This window comes from Dama dama, chromosome 30 (genome assembly GCF_033118175.1).
Source record: "Dama dama isolate Ldn47 chromosome 30, ASM3311817v1, whole genome shotgun sequence".
Classification (NCBI taxonomy): Eukaryota; Metazoa; Chordata; class Mammalia; order Artiodactyla; family Cervidae; genus Dama; species Dama dama.
In genome coordinates this window covers 71,495,521-71,523,106 of record NC_083710.1, presented here as the reverse complement: position 1 = coordinate 71,523,106, position 27,586 = coordinate 71,495,521, and the positions used below count along the sequence as shown (strand labels likewise).

General features: G+C 41.9%; 1 protein-coding gene across 1 annotated transcript in view; it reads right to left on the bottom strand.

Annotated features, from left to right (window-relative positions):
• The window catches only part of LOC133049633 (ATP-binding cassette sub-family C member 4-like), a 287,184-nt gene that overhangs the window by 120,941 nt on the left and 138,657 nt on the right, over positions 1-27,586 (bottom strand). The window contains exons 10-13 of the mRNA XM_061133773.1: positions 27,297-27,386; positions 23,182-23,373; positions 9,166-9,260; positions 8,856-8,942 (exon numbers count right to left, since the gene is read on the bottom strand). Coding sequence (XP_060989756.1) covers positions 8,856-8,942; positions 9,166-9,260; positions 23,182-23,373; positions 27,297-27,386 — 464 coding nt within the window. The remainder of the gene's footprint in view (positions 1-8,855; positions 8,943-9,165; positions 9,261-23,181; positions 23,374-27,296; positions 27,387-27,586) is intronic.

Below are 27,586 nucleotides of genomic sequence, written 5' to 3'. Positions count from 1 at the left end.
GCTCAGTTCCATCAGATGAGCCACTAAACCTCAGTTTCTTCATCTCAGAACAACATCAATGGCAATCATGTGTTCCGAGAAGTCTAGCCACCAGTCTGCTCAGTAAATGTCAGCTTTCTTCCCCACTCCTCCCTAACCACAAGTGGTCATATGATTTGGACTCAGAATAGAAAAAACCTGAGGGAACCCTCTGGACACAGGGTCTGTGATCAGAAAGAAGACCTTGGGATGCAGACACATGCACCATCGTTTCATTAATTCCAAACAGATTTGTTTTTACCTTTTGACATGTCTTACTTCAGCTTTTGTACCTAAGTTTCTTGACTGAGTAACCCCCTCCTCCAGTTAGTACTAAAGTTTTTCATGGAATTGTTGTCAATCAGTCCATAAGTCATGTCCAACTTTCTGTGACCCCATGGACTGCAGCACACCAGGCTTCCCCGTCCTTCACTGTCTCCACAGTTTGCTCAAATTCATGTCCATTGAGTCAATGATGCTATCTAACCATATCATCCTCTGCTGCCCCCTTCTCCTTTTGCCGTCAATCTTTCCCAGTGTCAGGGTCTTTTCCAATGAGTTGGCTCTTCACATCAGGTAGCCAAAGGATTGGAGCTTCAGCTTCAGCATCTGATCTTCCAATGAATATTCAGGACTGATTTCCTTTAGAACTGACTTGTTTGATCTTTTTGAAGTCCAAGGGACTCTCAAGAATCTTCTCCATGACCACAATTTGAAAGCATCAATTCTTTGGCACTCAGCCTTCTTTGTGGACCAACTCATATCCATATATGACTACTGGAAAAACCATAGCTATGACAATACAGACTTTTGTCCATAAAGTGATGTCTTTGCTTTTTAATACACTGTCAAGGTTTGTCATAGTTTTCCTTCCAAAGAGCAAGTGTCTTTTAATTTCATGGCTGCAGTCACTGTCCACAGTGATTTTGGAGCCCAGAAAAATAAAATGTCACTGTTTCTACATTTGTCCCTTCTATTTGGCATGAAGTCGTGGGACTGGATGTCATAATCTTAGGTTTTCTTTTTTTTTTTTTTTTAGTGTTGAGCTTCAAGCCAGCTTTTTCACTCTCTTCTTTCATCCTCAGATGGCATAGTGATAAAGAATTTGCCTGCCAATGCAGGAGACATGGATTCAATCCCTGGGTTGGGGAGATCCCCTGTAGAAAGAAATGGGAACCCACTCCAGTATTCTTCCCTGGAAAACTCCATGGACAAAGGAGATTGGCGGGCTGCAGTACATGGGGTTGCAGAGTCAGACATGACCAAGAATACATGTGTACACACTTTCACCCTCATCAAGAGGTTCTTTAGTTCCACTTCACTTTCTGCCATTAAGAGTGGCATCATCTGCAAATCTAGGCTTGTTCATATTTCTCCCAGCAATCTTGATTCCAGCTTGTGATTCACCCAGCCCAGCATTTTGCATGATGTACTCTGCATAGAAGTAAAATAAGCATGGGTGACAATATACAGCCTTGACATACTCCTTTCCTAATTTGAACCAGTCAGTTGCTCCATGTCCAGTTCTAACTGTTGCTTCTTGATCCACATACAGGTTTCTCAGGAGACAGGTAAAGTAGTCTGGTATTCCCATTTCTTGAAGAAATTCTTCAATTCTTCCACAGTTTGTTGTGGTCCACACAGTTAAAGGCTTTAGCATAGTCAATGAAGCAGAAGTGGATTTTTTTAGATTTCCTTGCTTTCTCTATGATTCAGTGAATGATGGCAATTTGATCTCTGGTTCCTCTGCCTTTTCTAAACCCAGCTGGTACATCTGGAAGTCCTCAGTTCACATACTGCTGAAGCCTAGCTTGGAGGATTTTGAGCATTATCTTGCTAGCTTATGGAATGAGTGCAGTAATTTGAACATTCTTGGGAATGTTCTTTGGAATTCATGGAATTGTTTTTCTTTAGTTGAAAATACTTGTCAATAGTCCCTGAAGGCAGATGTTAACCAAATATGATGGGCTGCTTTATCCAAGATGGACCAATTGATAAGTTTTAAAATGTTTTCTTCCTAACATTCCATCACAGATGAGGTAATGTAATTACAATGAAGTGATCAGTTGATGATTTTGAATTTCTTCCCAAATAATTTTTATCCAAATCTCTAGGAAAATACTTTATTTTCCAAGTTTTTAAGAATAAAGTTTTCCAAGTCATGCCATAAAAAATAACTGCTTCAGCAATTAGCTGTTTACACATTATTTCTAGATAAGAGCTGTTAACCATATAATTCCCTATATCAAAATAATCCTATATAAATGTTGTGTTAAGAGGGGACATGGTAGGTTATTGTGGAAGGGATATAAGTAATACAGAGCCCCACATTCATTCATTCGACTGGCAGACTTTGGTTAGGCAGAGGCGTTATCCCAAGTGCTGAGGATACACCCACAGGTCAAGACAGTAGACAAGACTCTGCACAACGGAGTGGGGAATACACTGAACTAGTATAGAAAAATGAGCTATTTGTCTGTGATGTGTGCTCTGAGGGAAAAGCAAGGGGGCGCTGCTGTCTTAGATAGGGTGACATGGGAGCCCTGAGACTATCTGGGGGAAAGTCCTGGAAGAAGACACAGCAGGTGTAGGGGTCCTGGGACAGAATATGCTGGACTGAGGAACCTTCCTGCATTCACTGCTTAGGGTCGTGGGGGGGCGGGGCGGGGTGGGGGGTGTACTCATAAATAGTCAAGCGCACCCACTGAAGGCTGTGGGAAGACAGAGGGCATGGGGGGCCCCCTGGAGGAGCAGGAGGGAATGGCAGGACCCATCTTCCACCTTCCTTCTGTGTGCTGGTACACTGCTCTCTGGCTCTGGGACAGAGGGACCAGTATGTACAGACAGACAGGGGTGAGAAAGGATCCCCCATAAATCCAGCACCGCCGGATACTGATTGGGTGTGGGGATGAGCTGGAAAGGTTGATGGGACAGACGGCAAAGAAGCCTGTTCTCTGTTTGAGGACCTGGAACTGCATCCTGAATGGGGTGGGGGGACAGGGGGGATCTATGAAGGGCTGGAACAGGAGGGTGAGCTGTGTAGACAGCAGTGTCAGAATCTGATCAGGACAGACCAGAAGAGCAGATGATGCAGGAGGATGGCGGGGGGGGGGTCTGATGATGTAGGGCTGGACCAGGACACGATCCATGGCTGGACACAGGTGTCACTGCATCAGTTCACCTAAGGCCCCTCACCTTATGTAGGTGATAGAACTCACTTAGTGTAGTAAGTGTAACAACATATAGGTGTAAAACTTACGGACCTTAATAACCTTGGGTATAGATTCATGACTAAAGAAAACTGTTAATGGCTAGTAGAAATATGATTTACTCACTTTTAATACAAAATACTCTCCATTATTAAGCTTCAACACAACCACCATCTGTCATAGCATAATGTTCCATCCAATTTTCTAACTCACTGAGAACATTCTCAGTTGCTGCTAAGTGATATCCTAAATATTGCATTCATGCTCCCTGCCCTAAGTTTCCCCAGAGAATGTGGTTCTGATTAGCAAAGGACGGTCTTAATTAACAAGCTTGTTCCTATCAAGTGTACATCCAGAGTCATTATACCCAAAATGTTGAGAGGGCTTTATAAATACATCCTGGGTTCAGAAAAGAACTTGGGAAAGCTTTTGTGATGAGCACAGTGACACTTGACAATCAGAACTCTGTCTTCTCCCCTCCTGGTGATGCAAATATAAAAGTCAGCAGAATCTCTTCTTACACTGATGGAGAACTTGTGCAGATGCACACAAGACAGAGTGACAGACATTTATGAGTTCAGGGTGGGGTATTGAGAACAGGGAGGCTGAACTACTCATGATGCCAGAAGGGCAGGGTGGGGAATCTCTGCCACAGCACTAGAGCCATCACTGAACTCATGACAAGACACAAGGCACTTCTCTAAGGGAAAATTCATCAAGCCATGATCAGGAGAGGCTGGGAAAGGGGGTCAGACCAGAGAGCTGGAGGCCATGCCAACTGTCAGCTGTGCTGCTCTGTTACTTCGAAAGAGTCAGTACTACTGTGCATTCTTTGTGTGGCAAAATAGACAGAACATGAAATCTATCATTTTAACCACTTTTAAGTATACAGCTCTGCAACATTAAGTACATTTACATTGTTGTGTAACCATCATCACCACTCATCTCCAGAGCTCTGTCATCACCCCAGCACTAAGCACAAGTTACACATAAACTTTGGTAGAACTCGTACAATACCCTGCTAGTGAATGTGGAACACCAGCTCCTTGTATCCAGAGCTCAAAGCTGCCCCCACATGTCTCTCTCTCTCACACACACACAAACACACTGCTAACTGCTGAAATCTTTTTACTTTGCTTGGTAGCATGAATTGTGAGTTGAGAATGAATTCTTTCCCCTATAAGTGTACACACTGATGTCTTAACCCCGAGTACTTTAGAATTTGGTGACAGGACCTTCAAAGAGGTATTTAAATTAGATGAGGCCATTAGGGTGGGCCAGATATAATCTGACTGGTGTCCTTAGAAGAGGAGACTAAGACATAAGGACAGAGACACAGGGGTGCATGTGGACAGAGGGAGGACCATGTGAGGACCATGCAAGAAGAATGCCATCAGAAGCCAAGTAGAGAGGTCTAAGGACAAACCAAACTGCCCACACCTTGATCTTAGACTTTCCCAGCTTCCAAAACTATGAGAGATAAACTTCTGTTATTTCTAAGCTTCCCTGGCTCTGGTCTCCTGTGAGAGCAGCCTGGATGGACACATCCCCAGCAAACTAACACAGGAACTGAAAGCAAGAATTTCTAAATAGCTTCTCTTTGCCAAACACCCTGCCTCCTACAGGCAAGGACATGTCTGCTGTTCTCCTCATAGCCCTGCTTCCTCCTCCCTCCACACTTGAGCTTCTACTTGTCCTTCAGCAAAAGAACTGGGTCCTCGGAGGTGGTCCTAAGATGGCAGAGGAATAGGATGGGGAGACCATTTTCTCCCTCACAAATTCATCAAAAGAACATTTGAACGTCGAGCAAATTCCACAGAACAACTTCTGAATGCTGGCAGAGGACATCAGGCACCCAGAAAGGCAGCCCATTGTCTTTGAAAGGAGGTAGGACAAAATATAAAAGATAAAAAGAGAGCCAGGACATGGAAGCAACCTAGATGCCCATCAGCAGATGAATGGATAAGGAAGCTGTGGTACATATACACCATGGAATATTACTCAGCCGTTAAAAAGAATTCATTTGAATCAGTCCTAATGAGATGGATAAAACTGGAGCCCATTATACAGAGTGAAGTAAGCCAGAAAGATAAAGAACATTACAGCATACTAACACATATATATGGAATTTAGAAAGATGGTAACAATAACCCTATATACAAAACAGAAAAAGAGACACAGAAATACAGAACAGACTTTTGAACTCTGTGGGAGAAGGTGAGGGTGGGATGTTTCAAAAGAACAGCGTGTATACTATCTATGGTGAAACAGATCACCAGCCCAGGTGGGATGCATGAGACAAGTGCTCAGGCCTGGTGCACTGGGAAGACCCAGAGGAATCGGGTGGAGAGGGAGGTGGGAGGGGGGATCGGGATGGGGAATACGTGTAAATCTATGGCTGATTCATATCAGCCACTGAAATGTTGTGAAGTAATTAGCCTCCAACTAATAAAAAAAAAAAAATAATAATAATAATAATAAAAAGAATTGACAGCTCGTTACAGGTAAGTTTTCTGAACCAGAGATACGGTATATTCCAGTTCTCTCCTGTGGTAGTAAAGCTTTGTGATCAACACAGAGTGGGATCTTTTTTCTCTGGCTTGTATTTTAATCAGCTGTACCTAATATATAGGAAAGATAAAAGATTTTTCTAAGATTGAAAAAAAAAAAAAGAGAGAAACAAAAGAGGTAGGGACGGAGATCCGTCCCGGGAAGGGAGTCTTAAAAAAAAGAGAAGTTTTCAAACACCAGGAAACACTCTCTCCAGCGGGTCTGTGGCAAGCCTTGGAATCACAGAGGGCAAAATAACTAGGAGGAAAAATAAATAAATAATTAAAACCAATAGATTACCGGCCTAACAGCAACTCCCAGCAGAGCAACAGCCCAGACTCTCACATCCACTAGCAAGTGTGGGAGGGACTGGGAGGAGTAGGCTGCATTGCTTAGGGTAAGGAACAGGCCTGAATGCCCTGAGGGCAATCTGAGGGAACTAGCTTGAGATAGCAACCCAGACTATGGGATAGCTATCCTACGAAAAGCCCTAACCTAAGACACTGGTATCTCGTCCCATCACCTCATGGGAAATAGATGGGGAGACAGTGGAAAGAGTGTCAGACTTTATTTTGGGGGGCTCCAAAATCACTGCAGATGGTGATTGCAGCCATGAAATTAAAAGACACTTACTCCTTGGAAGGAAAGTTATGACTGACCTAGATAACATATTAAAAAGCAGAGACATTACTTTGCCAACAAACATCCATCTAGTCAAAGCTATGGTTTTTCCAGTAGTCATGTATGGATGTGAGAGTTGGACTACAAAGAAAGCTGAGTGCCGAAGAATTGATGCTTTTGAACTATGGTGTTGGAGAAGACTCTTGAGAGTCCCTTGGACTGCAAGGAGATCCAACCAGTCTATCGTAAAGGAAATCAGTCCTGAATATTCATTGGAAGGACTGATGCTTTAGCTGAAACTCCAACACTTTGGTCACCTGACATGAAGAACTGACACATTTGAAAAGACCTTTATGCTGGGAGGGATTGGGGGCAGGAGGAGAAGGGGACGACAGAGGATGAGATGGTTGGATGGCATCACCAACTCAATGAACATGAGTTTGAGTCAACTCTGGGATTTGATGATAGACAGGTAGGTCTGGCATGGTGTCACAAATAGTTGAACACGACTCAGTGACTGAACTGAACTGAACTGCTGACCTTTTCCCAGCCTTCTGTCTTAACAAGCTCCAAGTAGAGACAGGTTCCTTACAGGCAGGAATGAGAGCTGAGTGTCCTAGTCTCCCTTAATTCTACCCAGTGTTGGTTCTTCCCCTCTCCTGGCTGACTGTCTTGCTTTGTAAACTAAGAGGTTTTGTGCAGTGACATCTCTAAGGGCATCGATCTCAGGGCACACAGCAGCGCTTTAATAAGTGCAGCTGGAAGGACTCGTTGGCTTCACCAAGGTGAACAACAGCAAGATGGAGCAGATGTGGATGCTGCTTCAGAAAAAGCAAGTTTGTGAGACTTTCAAAAAGAATGTCTAGACTCCACCAGAGGTCTCAGTCAGCATGTATTAGGACGCATTATACACAGAAAAGCATCAGAGTCTTTCTACCTCAGGGATTCAGTGGTTAAACAAGAACTACCAACAACAAATTCCAGAAACACAAAGTGAGAGTCAGGACTTAAGCCAGATTCTAGATACCTAGTTTCAAATTCAAGTTAACCCTACATGTGGGTCTAAGTATTCATTCTACTAAGCATCGATGAAGCAATGTTAATGTTTGAGGCCATATGCTGGTGAGGAATAAATCACTTTGAAATTCTAGACTTTAGTAAGAATTTCAAACCAACGAAACGACAAGCAAAATAAACCAACAAGGCCTTTCCACAGAAGTCGTATGCCAGTACTAAAATCTTGGCTTCTAACGTGCCTTAAACAAATGATGGAGGAAAAAACTGGCAGCCAAGTAGCAGGTCACCTAGTCCCATTCTCCAATTTAAAAAGCATGCATCCCTCTGGGTCATCCCAGTGAGGAATGGGATGGGGAGGGAGGTAGGTGGGAGGGGGGTTCAGGATGGGGAACACATGTACACCCGTGGCAGATTCATGTCAATGTATGGCAAAACCAATACAATATTGTAAAGTAATTAGCTTCCAATTAAAACTTTTAAAAAAGTAAAAAAAAAAAAAAAAAAACAAAACTTCTAAACTGTTACACAGAGGGGGGAAAAAAAAAGAACTTGAAGGTGAGGAGAGGGGAAAAGATACATCAGGCAGAGGGGACAGCATGAGCCAAGCACTGGAGGTGAGTTTGGGACCAACATGGATGACTTGGGGAAGTCTGAGGTCTTGTGCCCTGGACAACTTTAAGAAAAGGCTATGTCTAAACCACCGGGCTGTGCGCATAGAACATGTGACGCCAGAGGCAGAGTGAGCCTCCTGTAATTTCACAAGGTCACTCTAGACTCAAGATTATGCCGAACATTTCCCCCGACACATAAACAAAAATAAAAAAAAAGGAAGAAGAAGAAAAATTAAAAGCATGCATCATCTTTCTTCTTGTTAAATATTTATTTATTTATTTAGCTGTGTCAGGTCTTAGTCGTTTCATACTCCATTTTTTGTTGTGATGCACAGACTCTCACGCTGTGGTATGCAGGCTCTGGATCATGCAGGCTCAACAGTTGTGACCCATGGGCTTAGTTACTCCATGGCATAAGAGATCTTAGTTCTCCAACAGGGGTAAAACCCATGTCCACTGCATTGCAAGGCAGATTCTTAACCACTAGACCACCAGACCACCCTATTCATCATCCTTCTTATCCCTGGGGTCTGGATTCAGCAACTACAAGTAGCAGGGGGAAATCTGCCATCTATCCCTCACTCCCTAAAGCACAGACCCCACTGTCCTCCACAAACTGGAAGCATCTGCTGTATTTCCCTGTCCTGACCTCAACATGATGCAAAATTTCTCTATGATGGATCTTCTGTGAGGGGAAGGGTGGGGAGAGAGAGAGACCAGGCAGAGCGAACTGAGTCTCCCAAAGTACAAAGGCTTTCCTAAGCTCTCTTCCCTGATCCCTACAGAGTTCCTGGAAAGCAGAGATGATAGAAAGCAGGGGCAAACTCACTGTTGGAACAAGTGTCTGCTGACTTCTGCATCCACTGCGCTAAGCGGATCATCCAGGAGGTAGATGTCTGCATCCTGATACAGGGCTCTAGAAAACGTAAAGAGACATCAGAAGAGGACACTTCACACTCCCTGAGTCTCATCTCTGAATCATGACTGTGTTCGAAAACTCTATGTTCATTCCAAGAGCCTAGGGAAAGAGCCAAGACCCTGCTTCACACAGGCCCACCTGGTGAGCAGGGTCTGTGTGCTTACATCCACTAGGAGCCATGGAGGAGGAGGGGCAGGATGACAACTGACATGCCATTTACCTGGCAAGGCTGACCCGGGCTTTCTGCCCTCCACTCAGTGTGGTTCCTCGGTCTCCTACAACAGTTAGATCTCCATTCTCCAGAAACTGTAAATCCTACATGGAGAGAAAAAAGGGAAAAAAACAAAAATTTAAAATGTGTTGTCCTCCTGCCATCTTAACTCTTTAGCGTTAGTACTTCATACAAGTGTTTGATCAGCAGCAGTGTGCTTACTTTCATAGCAACTAAATTGTAACTTTGAACATTAAAAAAAAAAAAAAAAACTTCTCAGGACTTTTAATGTGCTTTCATTCTATATTTTTTTTCAGAGCATTTATGCATTTAACCATTATAACAGGTATTTATGGAGCATCAACTATACAGCAGGCATCGTTCTGGGCACAAGAATTCAGCCATGAGGAAACAAGGTCTCAGAATTTCTTTCCATGGTGGGAGACGGACAATACGGAAAATTAACCTGAGCCCAGGAACTAAGGACGAGAAGGAAAAGGAAGTCAAATGGAGAGTAAAGAAGGGAAGTGAGTCCACACTGGGGTCAGAGGGCTCTGCTCAGAGCGGGTGTGAGCAGATCTGGGGGAGGGGGAGGGGCTCCGGCAGACCTGGAGAGGCTGCTCCTCACAGAGGGAGGGGCGGGTGCAGGGGCCACGGGGAGATGCCCAAGGGGGTCAGGACGAGGAGGCAGGAGAGCAGAGTGAGTGAGGGGAGTGAGGGCGGAGACAGAGCAGGAGGAGCCTGGGGTCTCTCCAATAAAGGAGTAAGGGGAGTACTGACATGGTCTGAGGTTTTTAAGAAATCAGTCCTGCACTTTGTGGAAAACAGACAATAATGGGAGAAAGGTGAGGGCAGATACAAGCGAGGAGGCTACTGGAATAACCTAGGTGAGAGATGACAGTGGCCAGGACCAGAGAGGAAGCAGCAAGAATGGAGAGATGAGCTCACACTCCAGACACATTAGGAAGGCGGAGTCTGTAAGCCCTGCTGACGGGACAGGTGTGGGCTGTAAGAGAAGAGGACTATGGCGTCTGAGGTGAGGAAGGGGAAGGACAGGGTCTCCATTTACTGAGTTGGGGAAGATAGTGGAGGCAGGTTTAGGAGACTTCTCTTGTGGACAAGCCGAGATGACCTCCCAGTGGTGTCACAGTGCAGCTGGGCATGCAGGTGTGAAGGGCTGTGCTAGAGACACAGGTGTGAGAGCTGGTGGCCCAGGAGGTGAAGGCACAGGTCTTACTTTATCAAGGAGTAAAGGTGTCTTAAATGAAACATTTTACTGACCTCAGCCTCAGCTTCCCACTCTCTCTGAAGAGATAATACCCGACCTGTGTCTTCCACAGTGATACTTAAGGCAAGTGGTAGACTGACAAGATCAGTACAAGAAATGGAAGCAGAAAAAATAAGCATGTGAAAAGATATTCGACAGAAATGTCATTAGGAAATTACAAATCAAAACAACAAGATACTACTATATACCTATTAGACTGGCTAAAATTCAAAACGCTGAAAACACCAAATGTTGAAGAGAATGTGGAGCAACAGGAACTATAATTCATTACTAATGGGATGTGAAATGGCGCAACCATTGTGGAAGATATTTTGGCACTTTTTTTACAACGTGTAACATGAGGCTTACTACATGATCTAGTAATCATTCTCCTAGATATTTGCCCATATGAATTGAAAATTTATGTCCACATAGGAACCTGTACCACAATAGTCATATCAGTTTCTTTTATAATTTCCAAGAACTAGAAACAAGAAAGATGGCTTTCACTATCTCCATTTAGAAACAAACTGAGGTGCAACCATACCATGGGATATTATTTAGCAATAAAAATAAATGAGTTATCAGGCCATGAAAAGATGTGGAGAAATCTTAAATGCATTTGACTAAATTAAGGAAACCAGTCTGAAAATGCTTCATTTTGTATGATTCTAACTCTAAAACACTATGAAAAAGGCAAACTATAAATACATGAAAAAGATCAGTGACCACTAATGGTTGAGTGAGGGGGAAAGATGAAGATGCAGAGCACAGATTTTTAAGGCAGTAAAACCTCTGTATGATAATGTACTAGTGAATGTATGACATTACGTATTTGTCAAAACCCATAGAAATGTACAATAAAAAATGAACTTTAATGTAAAGTGTGGATTTTAGTTAATGTATTGTTTTGGGTTCATCTATTGTAACAAATGTACCACACTAATGCAGATGATAATAGTGAAAACTGAGGGGAGTGGTAATCAGAAGATGGAGTGTGTGGGAACTTTGCAGAGCCTGCTCAATTTTTCTATAAACCTAAAACTGATATAAAATGAAGCATTAAAAAAAAGATGGAACAGTCTGGGCATGAAAAATCAAAGGGAAAGAAACAGTGTGCTCAAGGGACACAAAGAAAAACTGCTGGACTAAGTAGATTTTTGTCCATGGAGGCAGGGAAAACTCAAAGCCAAGAAGGATATGAAGTTTCAACTTGAGAATCTGGGAATCTATCAAAAGTTATAATTTAACATTATTTAAGAACTAAATAGACAAATCAGAGTACCTGATGGAGGGGGGAGATAATAAGAACATTTCCGAATGACAAGATAACAACCAAGGTTTATGTTACACAGCATTATATTACAAATCTTAGATTGCCTGTAATTACCACTGAACAGATCCTGGCACAGACAAACAGAGTTTGGGGGAGTTTGTTATCTACTAAACCCGTCAGGCCTCAATCTATGATGCCCAGCAGTACCTTTCTGCAGATAAAGCCCTCTTTTGTCTCTACTTTAGCAAATTTGAGGAGAAAGCAAGTGGCCCAGTAGGGTCTCCAGGATAAGAAGTTTGCTGATCTCCTTAAGTCTCACTTTCCTCTTCTAAAGAATGTGCTGCAGAAACAAGAGTCACTAAACTCAGTGATGCTGTGAGAATTGAAACACACATATGAACACACTCCATAAATAAAAAAAGGACATGAATTGATTGTAACTTGCTATTGGTGACTGAGGCCTATTTTCACATCAAGCCAACAATGGGACCCTACTCCTAGTCTGGATCACAATATGCAAAGCATGTGACAACAAGAAAAAGAAAGAGATTGTCTCCATCATAACCCTCCCTGACAGCCACAAAGACATACAGGCACACTGGTTCCCTGCTCATTCAAAGCTTACACTGGAGTGCATCCAATGAAAGGCAGCAATACCTCTATTGTGGAAATTCATTATTTCACCTTCATTCTTTCTGGAGCTCAGAAATTATCATCTCATGCTTTTGGCTTTAATTATAAACAACAGGCCATTTTAAGATAGGTTCCCAGCCTCTCTCTCTCTCTCACAAACACTGTTTACTTGGTCTCTGTTTCACTGTTGACAGTTTTCACAAACTGTTTCACTTGGCTTTTATGTTTTGATTTTATGTTTTTTTCATTTCTTTCTCAAAACAGCACCACATTGTACCACAGCAATCTCAACCATGCTCTATAAGAGACCTGAATCCACTCCTTCATTTAGCACAGTCAGAGCATAAGATGCAAGCACTCTCTCTCCAGATCTGGTGGGAGGACTTTGAGTGCCTCCTTGACTCTGACAATTCAGTTCAGTTTGGTTCAGTCACTCAGTCGTGTCCGACTCTATGCGACCCCATGGACTGCAGCACACCAGGGCTCCCTGTCTATTACCAACTCCCGGAGCTTGCTCAAACTCATATCCATTGAGTTGGTGATGCCATCCAACTATCTCATCCTCTGTCGTCCCCTTCTCCTCCTGCCTTCAATTTTCCCCAGCATCAGGATCTTTTCAAATGAGTCAACTCTTCGCATCAAGTGGCCAAAGGATTGGAGTTTCAGCTTCAGCATCAGCCCTTCCAATGAACACCCAGGACTGATCTCCTTTAGGATGGACTGGTTGGATCTCCTTGCAGCCCAAGGGACTCTCAAGAGTCTTCTCCAACACCACAATTCAAAAGCATCAATTCTTTGGCACTCATCTTTCTTTATGGTCCAACTCTCACATCCATACATGACTACTGGAAAAACCATAGGTTTGACTAGATGGACCTTTGTCGGCAAAGTAATGTCTCTGCTTTTTAGTATGCTATCCAGGTTGGTCACAGCTTTTCTTCCAAGGAGCAAGCATCTTTTAATTTCATGGCTGCAGTCACTATCTGCAGTGATTTTGGAGCCCCCAAAAAATGTCATTCACTGTTTTCCCATCTATTTGCCATGAAGTGATGGGGCCAGATGCCATGATCTTCTTTTTTTGAATGTTGGGTTTTAAGCCAACTTATTCATTCTCCTCTTTCACTTTTGTCAAGAGGCTCTTTGGTTCCTCTGGGCTTTCTGCCATAAGGGTGATGTCATCTGCATATCTGAGGTTATTGATATTTCTCCCTGCAATCTTGATTCCAGCTTGTGCTTCATCCAGTCCAGCGTTTCTCATGATATACTCTGCACATAAGTTAAATAAGCAGGGTGACAATATGCAGCCTTGATGTACTCTTTTCCCAATTTGGAACCAGTCTATTGTTCCATGTCCAGTTCTAACTGTTGCTTCTTGACCTGCATACAGATTTCTCAGGAGGCAGGTAAAGTGGTCTGGTATTCCCATCTCTTGAAGAATTTTCCAGTTTGTTTTGTTCCACACAATCAAAGGCTTTGGCGTAGTCAATAAAGCAGAAGTAGGTGTTTTTCTGGAACTCTCTTGCTTTTTTGATGATCCAGTGGATGTTGGCCATTTGATCTTTGGTTCCTCCTCCATTTCTAAGTCAAGTTTGAACATCTGGAAGTTCACAGCTCACACTGTTGAAGCCTGGCTTGGAGAATTTTGAGCATTACTTTGCTAGCATGACAATTACTCTGACAATTATTCATGGACAAACCACAGACGGGAAAACCATTTCAAAGGATTTGAAGTAAAATCCAAGTCAGGTTAATGCCCAGCCACCATTTTCTGACTAGGTTAAACGGAAAAGCCTGAATTGAGCATATATTACAGTTCCTTCCCCTGACAGGAAGGTATTCTTATTCACGTTATTTTCCTCTAAGTTAAACTTAACCAATTCTCACTTAACAGCAGACACACAACCTAGAGGCAAACTAGGAAATGGTGCTGCTGATTCTTGATGGCATCCATCCAGAAGAATATGAAGAGCCCTTCACTGATGGCAGAGACTTAGTGTAGAAACACCACCCAGAAGACTGTTGAAACAGTTAATGAGGCCCTGACAGAGGAAGGCTGGGTTTCAGAGTCAAACAGCAGATGTCTTGCCTTTGTTACAGCTTTTCTTCCATGTGGAATCGCCCTTCCTCTCATGTCCTGTCAATATCCTGCCCATCTTTCCAGGTTCAGTCAAAACACACTCTCCCATAAACTCATCCTGGACTCATCTCTTCCTGCTGGTTTCCTAGTGTTCTGTTTACATCTCTCATCTCTCATGAAGGACTGTCTTATTCTGGTCCATCATTTGTACACAAGCACACGCCGTCTCTCAGCTCCTGGAGGGTAAGATCTGTGGTGGACCCTGATGCTGTTTATCTCTAATCCTCACAACAAGCTTCACAGGAGGTACTGGCCCCATTTCACAGATGAGGAAATTGAGACTAAGTGAGGTCACATCATTGCTCTGAGGAATGCCTTCACATAATGTACTATGTATAGAGTACCTACATAAATATAAACTTAAACAATGAAAGTTGAATATTCAAATACCTTCTTTCTTACATGTCATATTTTATGGATGTGTTTTACCAAAAACTGACTGAGCTTAAAATCAAGAGCTAATTTTTTTTCAAAATTATTCAAACATTTATAAAGTGGCTGTTATGTCCCTAGCAATCAGGTGCTTTAAAATCACTCCTACATTTCATCCTCAAAACAACATTATGAGGTTGATAGTATTATTATCTCTCTTTTACAGATGAAGAATCATGCACCTAGCAAACAGAGAAACAGACTCAACTCCTAAGCCTCTGACTCCTGAGCCTTGAAGTTGATGTCATCAGTCTGAATTGATACTGTCACTGTGATTGCTTCATTTCTCCCTATTTTATCATACTAATGGAAATATTTCAGATCAATGAACTTAAATGTTTACTTAAATTAAATTTAGTATAATATATCATGTTGTAATTAACATATGTAATACAAGAAAATTTGCTCTTTTTACTGTTTTTTTAATCCAGGATTTGGGGGTGTGGGGTTAGGGAAAACAGTGAGGAGAAATCTTCATTTATATGCAAGTATATTTGTAGAGAAAAGGGCTATAATAGTAAAAATAGCTATCATTTACTGAAACACTGGCTTGTTTGCATTCCACATGCAAGGCCTGTAGCCTTTACAATAATCCCATCTCTCCTTGCATTCAATAAGAAAAGAAATTGAGAAAAACACCCAGAGTTAATAACTAAGACTGTTTCTCTCCAAAAGCCAAGCCTTTTCTACTACACATACAGTTTCTGTAACTACAGGTCAAAATAGTTCTCAGTTCAGTTCAGTCGCTCAGTGTGTCCAGCTCTTTGCAACCGCATGAATCACACAACCAGGCCTCCCTGTCCATCACCAACTCCTGGAGTTTACTCAAACTCATGTCCATCGAATCGGTGATGCCATCCAGCCATCTTATCCTCTGTCAGCCCCTTCTCCTGCCGCCCGAATCCCTCCCAGCATCAGGGTCTTTTCTAAGGAGTCAACCCTTCACATGAGGTGGCCAAAGTATTGGAGTTTCAGCTTCAGCATCAGCCCTTCCAATGAACACCCAGGACTGATCTCCTTTAGAATGGACTGGTTGGATCTCCTTGCAGTCCAAGGGACTCTCAAGAGTCTTCTCCAACACCACAACCCAAAAGCATCAATTCTTTGGCGCTCAGCTTTCTTCACAGTCCAACTCTCACATCAATATATGACCACTGGAAAAACCATAGCCTTGACTAGACAGACCTTTGTTGGCAAAGTAATGTCTCTGTTTTTTAATATGCTACCTAGGTTGGTCATAACTTTCCTTTTAAAGAGTAAGCGTCTTTTAATTACATGGGTGCAGTCAACATCTGCAGTGATTTTGAGCCCAAAAAAATGAAGTCTGACACTGTTTCCACTGTTTCCCCATCTATTTCCCAAGAAGTGATGGGACCAGATGTCATGATCTTAGTTTTCTGAATGTTGATCTTTAAGCAAACCTATCCTCTTTCACTTTAATCAAGAGGTTTTTCAGTTCCTCTTCACTTTCTGCCATAAGGGTGGTATCATCTGCATATCTGAGGTGACTGATATTTCTCCCAGAAATCTTGATTCCAGCTTGTGCTTCTTCCAGCCCAGTGTTTCTCATGATGTACTCTGCATATAAGTTAAATAAGCAGGGTGACAGTATACAGCCTTGACGTACTCCTTTTCCTATTTGGAAGCAGTCTGTTGTTCCATGTCCAGTTCTAACTGTTGCTTCCTGACCTGCATACAGGTTTCTCAAGAGGCAGGTCAGGTGGTCTGGGATTCCCATCTCTTTCAGAATTTTCCACAGTTTATTTTGAATCCACACAGTCAGAGGCTTTGGCATAGTCAATAAAGCAGAAATACATGCTTTTCTGGAACTATCTTGCTTTTTCTATGATCCAGCAGATGTTGGCAATTTGATCTCTGGTTCTTCTGCCTTCTCTAAAACCAGCTTGAATATCTGGAAGTTCATGGTTCACATGTTGTTGAAGCCTGGCTTGGAGAATTTTGAACATTACTTTACTAGCATGTGAGATGAGTGCAATTGTGCAGTAGTTTCAACATTCTTTGGCATTGCCTTTCCTTGGAATTGGGATGAAAACTGACCTTTTCCAGTCCTGTGGCCACTGTTGAGGTTTCCAAATTTGCTGACATATTGAGTGCAGCACTTTCACAGCATTATCTCTCAGGATTTGAAATAGCTCAACTGAAATTCCATCACCTCCACTAGCTTTGTTCATAGTGATGCTTCCTAAGGACAACTTGACTTCACATTCCAGGATGTCTGGCTCTAGGTGAGTGATCACACCATAGTGGTTATCTGGATCATGAAGATCTTTTTTGTACAGTTCTTCTGTGTATTTTTGCCACCTCCTCTTAATATCTTCTGCTTCTGTTAGGTCCATACCATTTCTGTCCTTTATCAAGCCCATCTTTGCATGAAATATTCCCTTGGTATTTCTAATTTTCTTGAAGAGATATCTAGTCTTTCCCATTCTGTTGTTTTCCTCTATTTCTTTGCATTGATCACTGAGGAAGGCTTTCTAATCTCTCCTTGCTATTCTTTGGAACTCTGCATTCAAATGGAAATATCTTTCCTTTCTCCTTTGCTTTTTGCTTTTCTTCTTTTCATGACTATTTGTAAGGCCTCCTCAGACAGCCATTTTGCTTTTTTGCATTTCTTTTCCATGGGGATGGTCTTGATCCCTGTCTCCTATACAGTGTCATGAACCTCCGTCCATAGTTCATTAGGCACTCTGTTTATCAGATCTAGTCCCTTAAATCTATTTCTCACTTCCACTGTATAATTAGAAGGGATTTGATTTAGGTCATACCTGAATGGTCTAGTGGTTTTCGCTACTTTCTTTGATTTAAGTCTGAATTTGGCAGTTAGGAATTCATGATCTGAGCCACAGCCAGCTCCCAGTCTTGTTTTTACTGACTTTATAGAGCTTCTCTATCTTTGGATGCAAAGAATATAATCAATCTGATTTTGGTGTTGACCATCTCGTGATGTCCATGTGTAGAGTCTTCTCTTGTGTGGTTGGAAGAGGGTGTTTGCTATGACCAGTGTGTTCTCTTTCCAAAACTCTGTTAGCCTTTGCCCTGCTTCATTCTGTACTCCAAGGCCAAATTTGCCTGTTACTCCAGGTGTTTCTTGACTTCCTACTTTTGCATTCCAGTCCCCTATAATGAAAAGGACATCTTTTTTGGGTGTTAGTTCTAAAACGTCTTGTAGGTCTTCATAGAACCATTCAACTTCAGTTTCTTCAGTGTTACTGGTTGAGGCATAGGCTTAGATTATCATGATATTAAATGGTTTGCCTTGGAAACGAACAGAGATCATTCTGTAGTTTTTGAGATTGCATCCAAGTACTGCATTTTGGACTCTTTTGTTGACTATGATGGCTACTCTATTTCTTCTAAGGGATTCCTGCCCACAGTAGTAGATATAATGGTCATCTGAGTTAAATTCACCCATTCCATTCCATTTTAGTTCTCTGATCCCTAGAATGTTGATGCTCACTCTTGCCATCTCCTGTTTGACCACTTCCAATTTGCCTTGATTCATGGACCTAACATCCCAGGTTCCTATGTAATATTGCTCTTTACAGCATCGAACCTTGCTTCTATCACCAGTCATGTCCACAACTGGGTATTGTTTTTGTTTTGGCTTCATCCCTTCATCCCTTCATTCTTTCTGGAGTTATTTCTCCACTGATCTCCACTAGCATTTTGGGCACCTGCCAACCTGAAGACTTCCTCTTTCAGTATCCTATCATTTTGCCTTTTCATACTGTTCATGGGTTCTCAAAGCAAGAATACTGAAGTGGTCTGCCATTCCCTTCTCCAGTGGACCACATTCTGTCAGACCTCTCCACCATGACCCATCTGTCTTGGGTGGCCCCACACGGCATGGCTTAGTTTCATTGAGTTAGTCAACGCTGTGGCCCATGTGATCAGATTGGCTAGTTTTCTGTGATTATGGTTTCAGTGTGTCTGTCCTCTGATGCCCTCTTGCAACACCTGCCCTCTTACTTGGGTTTCTCTTACCTTGGACATGGGGTATCTCTTTATGGCTCCTCCAGCAAAGCTCAGCCGCTGCTCTTTACCATGGACGAGGTGTATCTCCTCACGGCTGCACCTCCTGATGTTGAACATGGAGTAGCTCCTCTCAGCCCTCCTGTTCCCCGGCAGCCGCTGCTCCTTGGACTTGTGGTAGCTCCTCTCCTTTGCCACCCCTGACCTGGGGCATGGGGTGGCTCCTCTCAGCCGCCGCCCCTGACCTCGGATGTGGGGTAGCTCCGAGACTATGCCAAAGCCTTTGACTGTGTGGATCACAATAAACTGTGGGAAATTCTGAAAGAGATGGGAATACCAGACCACCTGAACTGCCTCTTGAGAAACTTATATGCAAGTCAGGAAGCAACAGTTAGAACTGGACATGGAGCAACAGACTGCTTCCAAATAGGAAAAGGAGTATGTCAAGGCTGTATATTGTCACCCTGCTTCTTTAACTTATATGCAGAGTACATCATGAGAAACACTGGGCTGGAAGAAGCACAAGCTGGAATCAAGATTGCCGGGAGAAATATCAATCACCTCGGATATACAGATGACACCACCCTTAGGGCAGAAAGTGAAGAGGAACTAAAAAGCCTCTTGATGAAAGTGAAAGAGGAGAGTGAAAAATTGGCTTAAAGCTCAACATTCAGAAAACTAAGATCATGGCATCTGGTCCCATCACTTCATGGGAAATAGATGGGGAAACGGTGGAAACAGTGTCAGACTTTATTTTGGGGGGCTCCAAGATCATTGCAGATGGTTCCAGGACACTCATATTATCTATGAAAGTATTACACCCATCCACTGATACAGGGATTCCAAAAAGGATAAGCAAAGAATCTCATTAGGTCTTAACCAGGTGTAAAAACCTTGCTGACCTCTTGCTAATCATAGTCACAGATGACATTTCAGAGCAGCAATAAAACCTCCTGGATACCCTCTGATCCAGAGTCCTCATTTTGCTGCAGATACATCAGAGGTCCAGTCAGGTAACAGGACATGTCCAGAGTGACAGTGAGCAAGTGACAAAGCTGGGGTCAGGACTCTGCTCTCCGATCCCTCCCTTCCTGCCAAGGAGGAAATGGGCGCAAGGGGCCCCAACTCCATGTCCCAACCATGCAGAAAACAGCAGACTGGTCCATATTTATAAACGTCACACCACATCCAGAAGAATCACTGTGCAGGCCAGTCCTGCAGGGCCCCTTCCCACCAGGGTCTGTGCTGCACACATGCCCTAGGCTGGGTGAAGCCCCAGGACACCGTCCGCATTACCGGTCCAGTCACCCCACGTGGCTGCAGCAAAGCATCGGCTCCCATGGAAAATACTGAATCAGAGCCACTGTCCCAGCACCTGCTCTTCTCCAGAGACGCTCAAGTGTGGGGAAAAAGATAATGCTGAGCTTTACAGAAAGGCAAGGTCATAAAAGAAACAGCCACACAGTGGCCTGGGTCTTTGGAGCTTGATCTGGACATCAAAAATTCAACTTGATTAAGGTAATTATTAACCTACTTCTTATGAAATGCCTGAAATCTATTTATTTCCCATGACACTTTCATAAATCACCCAATTTTTTAATAAGTTGTTCCTTATAAACTTCCTCAATTGAAAGACAGCATGGCACTGTGGAGTCTAGAGTTCTGCTGAAACAGCTCTAAACCTGAGCTTCCAGTATTGATCTGAGTCATTTCTTCTCACCAAGGCTCAGTTTTACCAACTATAAAATAAGGTGGTAACATCAAAAACACTGGTAAAAGATTCATAACTCATATTTCTTTTTATGTGTGTACATGTGTGCACGTGTGAGTGATACACAGAAAACACATTGGCACAAGGACTCAATAAATGACAGCTATTGTCTCACTGTCTTACATTTGATTTCCCTCTTTTTTTCTTACACAGTATGTATGTCATTGAATAAAAATCTAGTTCATTACTGCTAACGACATCATTTCTGCAAAAGCACAATCATCTATTAATAATTACCCAGGAGAAAGAAACAAGACGGTTAAATAAGCAATTATGTTTGTCCACATCATCATGAAATGGTACTCACCTGATACAATCTATGAAATTCAAGCCATTGTTCAAGCAAAATTACTATTTCCTCAGAAAGAGGGTCTGGAGCCTTCAACCCCACACCTTTGAAAGTCTGTCCCAGCCTTTTCTTGACAGGATAAAAGAAGTCAGATGTCCAGACTGCACTGAATAGACCCCAGGGGAAGCCCTTTAACATTGTTATTCACCGATTTTTCTAACCCAAGAGAGTAACATAGTATTTATCAGTATTTAAATTTTTCTTTCTTTTTGCCAAATTATATTCTCCTATCAGGTAAGTTTAGTTTTCATTATTCGCTAATTTATATCCCAATGTACAGTTAAACATTTCATCTTTCCATTTCCTGTGAAACTCAGTGCCATTCCTGAAAACAACCTCTCCATAGTAAAAGATGCAGTATTAAAAAGAAATGTTAAAGCATTCCATTTTCTTTAAAAAATAAACTACAAATGAAGTAAAATGAAGTGGAGAGGGAAACCTAGACACTAAAATGGAGCAAGAAGGCATCAACCAAGTGCAATGGACAGACCTCATACAGAGTCTGATTTCAACAATGGTGAAGGAGATTTCTCGGTGATATGATTAACAACATGTAAACAGAGATTAGGAGAAAATAATAGCAAATGAAGCAACTGACAAAGAATTAATCTCAAAAATATACAAGCAGCTGATGCAGCTCAATACCAAAAAAATTAACGACTCAATCAAAAAATGGGCCAAAGAAGTAAACAGACATCTCTCCATAGAAGACATACAGATGGCTAACAAACACATGAAACTATGCTCAACATCACTTATTATCAGAGAAATGCAAATCAAAACCATCTCACGCCAGTCAGAATGACTGCTATCAAGAAGTCTACAAACAATAAATGCTGGAGAGGATGAGGAAAAACGGGAGCCCTCCTACACTGTTGATGGGAATGCAAACTAGTACAGCCACTATGGAGAACAGTGTGGAGAGTCCTTAAAAAACTGGAAATAGAACAGCCATATGACCTAGCAATCCCACTGCTGAACATACACACCAAGGAAACCAGAATTGAAAGAGACACATGTATCCCAATGTTCATCACAGCACTATTTACAAAAGCCAGGACATGGAAGCATCCTAGATGTCCACCAGCAGAGGAATGGATAAGAAAGCTGTGGTACATATACACAATGGAATATTACTCTGCCATTAAAAAGAATACATTTGAATCAGTTCTAATGAGGTGGATGAAACTGGAGCCTATTATACAGAGTGAAGTAAGTCAGAAAGAAAAACACCAACACAGTATACTAATGCATATATATGGAATTTAGAAAGATGGTAACGATAACCCTATATGCAAGACAGCAAAAGAGACACAGATGTAAAGAAGAGTCTTTTGGACTCTGTGGGAGAAGACAAGGGTGGGATGATTTGAGAGAATAGCAATGAAACATGTATATTATCATATGTGAAATAGATCACCAGTCCAGGTTTGATGCATGAGACAGGGTGCTCAGGGCTGGTGCACTGGGATGACCCTGAGGGATGGGATGGGGAGGGAGGTGGGAGGGAGGGTTAGGATGGGAAACACATATATACCCATAGCTGATTCATGTCAATGTATGGCAGAAAACACTACAATATTGTAAAAATAATTAGCCTCCAATTAAAATAAATTAATTAATTAAAAAAAAAACAGACTAGCTTGATGATATTCAAGAATTTGAGCTATTTTTCAAGGGAAATAATGTGGTGATTTTTTCCCAAAGGCTATCCTATCTTGTAGAGAAAACTAATGATATGTTTACAGATGAACTAATCTGAGGTCTAGGATCTGCTTCAGAATACTCTGGGGTGGAGGTGGGGCTGGCAGGGAGCAGGGGTAGAGATGCAGCAAGACTGACCACCAGCTGATCTTGGCTAAAGCTGGGGGTGGTACATGAGAGTTCATTACACTATACTATTTCTGTAAATTTTGGTAATCATTCATTAAAGAAAGAAATTAAAAAGTGAATAAAACATTATAAAATCAAACAACCATCCACTACTTTCTAAAGGCATTTCTGTAAGTGATGCTATCACATTGGCATTGAAACAGCTGGGTTACATATGTATATTTACGCAGAAATCTTTCAAAATTTTAAACAAAACTTTAATAAACCCTGTAGTTTAAACCAACATTATCATTATTTGAAATTTAAGTATATGCAACTCAAAGTCATTACTCACCTCATCCAAAGCACAAGCCTTTATTACTTTTATATATCGTTCCTTTTCATATTTCTTCCCAAATAAAATGTTACTCCTCACAGTTCCTGACAACACCCAGGGCTGCTGAGACACGTACGCGATCCTCCCGTGCACGCTGACCTGTCCCTGGCTCGGGGGCAGCTCCCCCAGCACAGCGCCTATCAGTGACGACTGAAACAGATGGCAACACACACACGTGAATAGGCAGCACTCAGGATAGAACAAGACCCGTAGCACAGCAGACCCCACCGTTGCACCTGATACACTATAGAACCCTTTCATTTAGAACACGATTGAAGTAGAACCCTGGCAATTGCTTAAAAGAAAGAAAGAAAAGAACCCTATTGGTCCATGTACTACTAATGGTTGATAAGAAACATTAATATAATACTATAACAATCTAAACTGCTCAGAATTCCCCCCAAATGAAAAATTATACTCAGAAAAGACTAGCTAAGAAAGCTAAACATTCTTAACTAGCACAGTAGTGCAGCGGGATGTTTATTTCATGTATCCAATGTTTCGTGTAGTTGTTTCTGTATCCAGGTATCCTTTAGTTGACAAACACTTATTATTAAAAAGCTACATGTGAGGAATATATCCAAAGATTATTATTAAGAGAACTCTGAAGTGAGTTGTGTCCAAAGAGCAAAAGTCCATCCTAGATGAAATCATGACTCTCTTGTGTACACATCTCACATCTAGATTTTCATATTTTGTTGTTTCAGACCAAGTACAGCTCTGGTTCCAAATAGGGAAAGGAGTATGTCAAGGCTGTATATTGTCACCCTGCTTATTTAATTTATATGCATAGTGCATCATGAGAAATGCTGGACTGGATGGAGCACAAGCTGGAACCAAGATTGCCAGGAGAAATATCAGTATCCTCAGATATGCAGATGACACCACCATTATGACAGAAAGTGAAGAAGAACTAAAGAGGCTCTTAGTGAAAATGAAAAAGGAGAGTGAAAACGTTGACTTAAAACTCAACATTCAGAAACCAAAGATCATGGCATCTGGTTCCATAATTTCATGGCACATAGATGGGGAAACAGTGGGAACAGTGACAGACTATTTTGGGGGGCTCCCAAATCACTGCACATGGTGACTACAGCCATGAAATTAAAAGACACTTGCTCCTTGGAATAAAAGTTATGACCAACCTAAAAAGCTTATTAAAAGCAGAGACAGCTCTGCCATGTTGGACCTAATTGGCTCTAACCAGTTTTCTTTTTTTTTTTTTTTTCATTTATTTTTATTAGTTGGAGGCTAATTACTTTACAATATTATAGTGGTTTTTGCCATACATTGAGAAAAAAAAAAAAAAAAAAAGCAGAGACATTACTTTGCCAACAAAGGTCCATCTAGTCAAAGTTATGGTTTTTCCAGTAGTCATGTATGGATGTGAGAGTTGAACTATAAAGAAAGCTGAGCACCAAAGAATTGATGCTTTTGAACTGTGGTGCTAGAGAAGACTCTTGAGAATCTCTAGGACTGCAAGGAGATCCAACCAGACTAAGGAAATCAGTCCTGAATATTCATTGCAAGGACCAATGCTGAAGCTGAAGCTCCAATACTTTGACCTCCTGATGCAAACAGCTGACTCATTGGAAAAGACCGTGATGCTGGGAAAGAAGGAAGGCAGGAGGAGAAGGGGACGACAGAGGATGAGATGGTTGGATGGCATCACTGACTCAGTGGACGTGAGTTTGAGTGGACTCCGGGAGTTCGTGATGGACAGGGAGGCCTGGCATGCTGCAGTCCATGGGGTTGCAAAGAGTCAGACACAACTGAGCAACTGAATTGAACTGAACTGACAGCTGCATATTTACTTCAAATCTTTAACAACACATAGATGTGGTATGTGTGTGTCCACATCACACTAAGCTGAAATAATCTGCCTGTATCAGTCTCACTCAGTAACCTGGTTGCCTCTGGAGGGCAGAGGCATCAGGGTCTTGCTAACATCCGAATCTTTTGCTCCAGCACATGGCTGCACCTTTACTACACGTGCACTGATGGGAACAAGTCAAGTCACATGAGGAAATGCTCAGAACTTCCCAGAAGAGCCTTTGCAACCTCCAGACTTCATGGAGGGGCCACTGCAATGAAAAGGAAGTCCCCATGTCTCTGACCATCCTGAACAGCTGTCACATAAATAATTTCCTTTAATGAGATGTCCAAATTCCCAACAATCTGTTTCCAACTGTACAACATGAAGCACCAAGAAGGAAAACGATGCACATTTACCCAGATTTATGTGGCCATGAAACCTTCTTGTAAAATAGAAGTTCCATGGAACACATCTAGAGAAATGCTGTTCTAGATACATCTAATTAAAACTGTTTTCCTTATAGCAGCATGAAAAGACAAAGAAAAGTCCTTCCCCAATAAGAAAACACTGGCAGGACTTCCCTGGTGGTACAGTGGTTAACACTCTGTGTTTCCACTGCAGGGTGCATGGTTTTGATTCCTGCTTGGGGAACTAAGATCCCACATACCTCACAGGTGCAGCAAAACAAAAACAAAAGGTAAACCAGAGGCAGACATTTTTGCAATGGATGCTGAAGGAAAGTTTTGTCTTCTTGCCAATAAAACTGATAAAGATCTTTCTCAAAGGGGAAAAAAAAAATGTGTTACTAGCAACAAAAAGTCAGAAGGAGAAATTAAGGAAATAATCCCATTCATCATTGTATCAAAAAGAATAAAATGCTTAGGGAAAAAATTACCTAAGAAGACAAAAGACCAAAATGAAGAAAACTGTAAGACACTGATGAAATATACCAAAGATGACATGAACAGATACACTGTGTTCTTGGATTGTAGGAATCAATATTGTGAAAATGACTATACTAATCAAGGTCTCTGACTTAAGACTATACTACAAAGCTATAGTAATCAAGACAGTACAGGGCTGGCACACACACACACAAACACACACACACAAACACAGAAATACAGATCAATGGAACAGTATGGCAAGCCCAGAGATAAACCCATGCACTATAGACACCTTATCTTTGACAAACGAGGCAAGAATATACATTAGAGAACATGTAGCCTCTTCAATAAGTGGTGCTGAGAAAACTGGACAGCTACATGTAAAATAATGAAATTAGAGCACTTCCTAACATCATATTGTTCTTGTTTTAGGAGGGAGACCTGGGTTCAATCCCCTGGAGGAGAGCACGGCAACCCACTCCAGTATTCCTGCTGGAGAATCCCCATGGACAGAGGAGCCTGGCAGGCTACAGTCCATGGGGTAGCAAAGAGTTGGACAAGACTGAGTGACTAAGCACAGCTCAGCACAGGAAGCTGCTTATACAGCACAGGGAGCTCAACTCAGTGCTCTGTGATGACCTGGAAGGGTGGGATGGGGGAGAGTGGGAGGGAGGCTCAAGAGGGAGGGGATATATATATACACATACTTACAGCTGAGTCATGCTGTTGTACAGCAGAAACTAACAACATTGTGAAACAATTATGGTTCCAGTTGAAAAATAAACTTTAAAAAAGAATGGCCATGGATGACTTATTTAAACAATGTAAACATAGGACAATAGAATAGCATTTTTAATGAGCTGAAAGATATGGACTATAATCACCATGGAGATTTCAAAAGTGTGACGATCAACAAAAACTTCTTAAGAGGGTAAATCTTTATAGATCCCTCTGTAGAATGAACTTACACTTTGGCTCAGAAGGTCCCTGGGTCCTCCAATGACTGTCCAGGACTCCTGTGCCCATGAGAAAACTATGCCAGGCCTCTCCATACTCTTCTCAGCAAGTTTCATGGCAATCACAGCAATCCTTACCAAATATCTCTTATATGACATTATAAATTATAAGGAATCAATACACTGTGTACATGTAAAACTTTCTGAGAATCAGGATGGATGTGTGGGACCAAAACTGAGGCAATGCAGACGTGGGTTTCACTGTAATTATTTTACTATTATTCAATTTCAATAAACTATCCTGTTTAAACAAACAAACAAACAAACATTGTACACACAGCTTTGGGCTCAACTCTGAGAATTTAATAGGGACTGTGGTGTTGCATCAAGCTGCCGAAAGACACCACAACTTACCTTTCCTGCGCCCACAGGTCCAACCACAGCTAACAGTTCACCAGGTCTGACAGTAAAGGAAAGGCCTTGTAGGGTTGCGGTTCTTAATTCCTGCAAATTAAAGTTTATAAAAACATACCCATTTCAATAAAGTAAAGCCAAATGCTACAGAAAATGGAGAAAATAATATAATATTCATTGATATGCAAATTAACCCACATTTGTCTCCTGCCTATTTTAAGACATCCTGTCCTGGAGGCCTTTTCATGCAATCATATCTCTTTGGGAGTTTCAAGCAGCTTTAGTTACAT